The sequence below is a fragment of the Aegilops tauschii genome, chromosome 4, assembly GCF_002575655.3.
Source record: "Aegilops tauschii subsp. strangulata cultivar AL8/78 chromosome 4, Aet v6.0, whole genome shotgun sequence".
Classification (NCBI taxonomy): Eukaryota; Viridiplantae; Streptophyta; class Magnoliopsida; order Poales; family Poaceae; genus Aegilops; species Aegilops tauschii.
The window spans coordinates 526,724,034-526,729,412 of NC_053038.3; the positions used below are offsets into that span (position 1 = coordinate 526,724,034).

Here is a 5,379-nt window from a genome sequence, read left to right on the forward strand (position 1 = left end):
AACCCCTCACTTACATGACAAACAATAGTTGGGCCGGAAAACCCTAATTTCATGCACTAAGGGGTTATTTGGATAACAAGTTTATAGGAAACTAGTTCTCGTTCAATTCGATTTCTGGTCTGTGAATGTTGGACGAAAGCCGTGGTATGCCATTGAAATATATGATGGTGTTTCCTTATATTTTCTCAACCAAACAAGGATTAGTATTTAGTTGCCTTAACAAAACAAAAACTGGTTTCCCTCAAAATTCTCCAAAAACTGATTTTGTAAGATCTCATGTATAAATATTGAAACCCAAACAATCACTACGGGCATCTCCAACAATGCTGACACTCAAACCGCCCGTATCTATTTGGACCATGCGGTCCGGACGTGATTTGTCATCCAACGCGGTACCCCATCGATCCGCAGACTGGTACATATGTTTGTTTCCCGCAAACTAGAGGCAAACCAGGGGTACTTCGCGGGCGTTCGGGTAGCTTCCACGCACACATCCGACAACCTGGTCCCACCCAGAACCCTCTGCCTCGCCTACGCCATTTCCCGTGCGAAGTTTGTTGCGCATTCATCCCGCTCCAAAACTTCAGCGCCACATTCATGCCGTCCCAAAGCGAACGTGACCTCTTACTGGTGCCGACATTGCAATGGCGCACTAGCCGAGAGCACCACCGGCAAGAAAGAAGAGGATGCGGTGGCGTTATGAATGGTTCGTAGGTAGGTTATCAGGATCACTTCTTGATCAACTAGTTGCGACCCCTTTATGCATATGATTTATCTTATGTTGTTCTAATATTCGTAGAACTGGATGGTTTACATTGCTTAGATGCTTGCTGCAAGCTCATCACTTTATCATATTCCAAACCATAAGTATTGTTAGTCTTGATTCCCCTTGTAATGTACTTGCTGAGTCCCAGAAGGCTCACAGATACCACAACAATCCCAGATGTAGGTACAGGTAAAGCATCGCTCTAAAGTGAGAACATGCTACGTTCTTTTTGGAATAATTTCTTCGACGAAGATCATTAGGAAGCCTCGGATTAGCAGGGCGGACGTTGCTTAGTTAATTTCTCTTGCCTCTTTAGTATATTTGCTTCTTGTCCATACTCGGACATGTGCCTTCTTTGTTGTTGATTCATGTAATGTTCGATCATGTTGACTTCTGATTGGTGAAATATTTATGTATCGACATATGTTGCCATAATCTTATCTTGTATTACTCTTCTATTCATGAATAATTGTATTTTTTATGATGTCCACCATGTTACCAAACATATGTCGATGTGTATGTTATGAAGTCATATGTTGTGGCGGCCAATATGCGTTTTAGCGAGGATTGCAAAGTCTTCGTCAAGGCTAGGACCGCATGTTGGGTGTTACAAGAGGAATGCTGGTACAACCTCACCTTCCTTGAGCAGCATTGGTTGGCGGAGGGCCAAATCTATGCCGAGTGCACGAGCGAGGAGGCCCTAGCCTCAGAGAACCCAAACTTCGTCGCCGAGCAGCGGGCGTTCTACGGGGCCTCTTGTGCTTGTGCCACCAACACAGTCACGACATTGTCGGACATGGAGGCGGCGCTGGCGATCACGATGAGAACGTCGACAGTTGCGCGTCCTTAGCTCCGCTAACAACGCGTCGTTGGGGCCGGTGGCACAACGAGCACCCCCCCCTGTCCGCACCCATCATCGACCCCACGTCCACTGGTGCGGACAGATTGTGGCCTCCGATGAGAAGAAGTAGGGCATATGAGATGGCAAGGCCTCGAGTCAGTGAGCCGGTCTGTGTCCCATGTCCTACTCTTCCTCGCCGGTGATTGCACCTTCACTCTACGGGGCTCAACTGACCACCGGACATGGAGACAACCCCCGACATTGGCACAAATTGGAACAACAAGGACACAGAGTATGTGGCGCCTTAGATTTAGACTAGTTCAGGTCCGGTCATTTTTGTTTAATAAAATATGTCGAAAATGTAATTAATGTGCTATGCTTTAGATAAAAATCATCCGTTATGCATGTAATTCCTCCGGTTTGTTCAAATCTGGTTTGAAATGTATGCGTGGCATGGTTGGATGGCCGGCTACCATATCACTATCCGCGGATGCGTCCTATGCGGACGAATATGGTGTCCGTTTAGAGGGTTAGCATTGGAGATGCCTAACAAACCATTGTAAGCTACAAACAAATTAGGAAAAGAAACAAACCTACAGAAAATTGCCATGATAAACTACAAAAAAAATCGAACATGGAAAATTTGCATGTCAATTAAAAGAAAAACATAGGAATTTTACATTGTGCACTGAAACAAATATATTTCAAAGTTTTCACAATTTTATAAATTTAAGGTACCATGACCAACAAAAAAGTATCTGCCATGGTAAAAAGAAATTTAGTTTGGGTGATAGTGATGCGAAGATTGAAATGACTAAACAAGAAAATTGCCATGATCAAAATAATAAAATTTTCATGCCACTGAAAATAAAATTGTCGTGTTCTTATTGAAAAAGGCCATACTCTATGTTTTTCTTTCATAACACAATATCACAAAAATAGAAAATTGCCATGATTGAAACAATAGAAATGACATGCCAGTAAAAAAATCTGATGCTCTTATTAATAAAATGGCCATGCTCATAATTTTACTTTGCTATAACAAAAGAATCACATACAAAAATTTGCCATGATCGAAACAATAAAAATGTCATGCTAGTAAAATTGCCACGATAGTATGGAAAACAAAAAAACACAAAAAATGGCACCGGGTATGCATAAAAAATTCCATGGTAGGGAAACTACTGACTAGCAAATGAATGTTTGTATGGTTACGTGTTGGCCTGATTGTTTGTCCATTACTCTGGTGCTAGTAAATCCTCCAGACATGATTATGCAAGTTAGTGACAACACAGATTGCCCGGCATGATGTACATAATATGCCATACATTTCAGACGTGTAAAAAACGCAACCGAAAACTGCATTGCCATCTAAAACTGCAGTGGCCCTTCCGATCATGCTTCTGTATGTTTGCCCTCAAAGAGGACGCTTGCTTCTGGTATGTTTGCCTCCAAAGAAGACGCGTCGGTTATGAAATTTTGTTTGTTTTGCACAAGCAGGCGAGGATAGATAGATTAGACTAGTAGTACTAGAAGTAGTAGTAATGTAAGTAGGTCAGAATTCATTTCATTAGCTGCTTGTGGAGGTCGTAGTTCGTGTTCCCCATTGTATCGGTTTGGCCGTTGTAATTTGGGGTTGTTTGTTGTAACTCATGGCCAGTTGATGACTTTGTTAATTCAAAGACGGTCCGCAAGCCTTGGTAAACCCAAAGAGGCAATACGTGGAGCAGTGTGCAAAATGCACAGCGGTCACATGCTTGCCTCCCATTTTTGAAACGAAAAGGATTTGACAACCGGGGGAGGCTGCATCTCTCAAACTGAGAGAGAGGGCTCAAACTGGGAGTAGTAGTAATGTAAGTAGGTGGCTCTCTCCATAAACACACGACGAGCCACAAAGAAAAGCTTGAGGCAGGAATTGAATTCTGCGGGAAGCCCAAATCTTGTGCAGCAGCGGCATCATCATGTCACATCCGGGTGGCTCTCTGTGAAGTAGTACTACTCCTATAATATCCAAGCGAGCTATGGCAGCCAGCACTCTCGAGCTTTGTATGAATATCCTGTACGTGTAGTATTATTGAGTAGAGAATTATCTAAACAACGCCAACATCACTCTCTGCCTCCTTCCCTGCCCGGCCGTTGCCCCCGTGGTACTTGGGTTAATTAGGTTATTATGAGAAGATAAAATAATACAGCTTCGCCCCACCCTCTCCCTATATAATCGGTCGCCTCCCCACTCCATACCTCCTCCTAGCTCCACTGTCCTCCTCCTCTCCTCACGTCAGTCAACGTCCATCTGCATTTGCTGGTCCTCCTCCTCCTCACGCGCGGCGCGACCCACTCCAGCTGCGTTTGCTGCGCAGCGTTCCTCCTCCTCCGCACGCGCCTCGTGTTTGTAAGTGCTCCTCTTTCCTCTCTTCATGCATTCTGCTTAGGCATCACGGGTTCTTGTGCCTCTTAATTTCTCACCTAAACCATGCGGCATTTGTTGACCCACCGCAGGAGCATGGCAGTTCTCAAGGACACCTTCGCACACCATTTCGAGGTCGTGGCCATCCTTGCGGGCCTCTTCGTCTTCGTGGTCCTCGTCACTCCGTCGCCGCCGGTGCAGGGCTCGCTCCGTCCGCCCAGCGTTTGCGTCGCACCGTACGTCTACTACGAGCGGATCGGCATGATACAGCCCTACCTCTTGTTCTCCATCCTTGTCTCCGGCCTCCTCACCTCCAGCCTCAAGCGCCGCACCGCCGCGGCCGACGCGCCCCCGCCGACTCTGTGGATCCGAGCATATGGGATGCTGGCTCTCCTCCTGTCGTTCGTGAGCATCCTTCTTCTCGCGGTGCTCGCGTCCTACATGGCGCAGGTGAGGTCTTCGACCTTCTCTTGCTGGAGCGGGGCAAGCAAGGCCTCTGCCTGCATCTTCGGCACCTTCGTTGGCCTAGTGTGTGTGGCTACCTACTATGAGCTCGCGACAGTCATCATGTGGGCTGCTTACTAGTCTTTTCGATCGATTATGGCTCGACTATTACCATGTCATTAGTACTGCTGTCTTTCCAATTATCAGATGGTGATGGGTATGTGAGGTGTGATGTATCTTATCTCCTTTGGATGTATGCATTTGAGAACTTTCCTTATATGCTATCCGGAGTGTTAGTGGAGAAAATCATCATGTAATAATCAGTTTCAGTTGTTAACTTGGTTCGCTTGGAATGATTCGATCAGTTTCTGCCATCCGACTTGTGCTATACACTGTATTCAGGTCCAGGTTTCCTTGGGTCACATGCCATCCACTTGCCTCCCCGGCCATGCCCGTGCATGCTATGTGTACACGACGGAGTATGCAACCGTCGTATCTGTCAAGTACACACTTCGCCACACTTTCGTAACATGCATGCTTAATTTATCAGCGACGACTTCTAGATACCGAGCCAAACAAGGTTCTTTGCAGCATTGCCAGACTAAAGCACTGCGTACGCAAGCAAAAAAGTACAGCCACCCCTCCCACTCCCAGGGTGCATTGTCAAATCACGTTAATGAGTGAAATGTAATAAACGGCACCCGCAATTCCCATGTAGTCAGATTCATAGTTAGCTCGATAGTTCAGTTTTCCTTTAAACAAAACATTATTGAACCATTAGATCAGTAAGTGTTGCACCGTGGGGCAGAAGAGCGTAGCAGTCCACATTGAGCTGTATTCCAAAATCTCTCACAGCCACGAGCGAGCCTTCTTGGTGAAGAGTCGTGCTTGGGTTGGAGCTGAATTCTAAAGGAAAATTGT

General features: G+C 45.9%; 1 protein-coding gene across 1 annotated transcript; it reads left to right on the forward strand.

Moving 5' to 3' along the window:
* Positions 1-3,838: 3,838 nt before the first annotated feature.
* LOC109768860 (uncharacterized) lies at positions 3,839-4,832 on the forward strand. Its single transcript, XM_020327594.4, has 2 exons — positions 3,839-3,999; positions 4,107-4,832. The coding sequence occupies exon 2, from the start codon at positions 4,111-4,113 to the stop codon at positions 4,597-4,599; it is 489 nt and encodes a 162-aa protein (XP_020183183.1). The 5' UTR covers positions 3,839-3,999; positions 4,107-4,110; the 3' UTR covers positions 4,600-4,832.
* Positions 4,833-5,379: the final 547 nt, after the last annotated feature.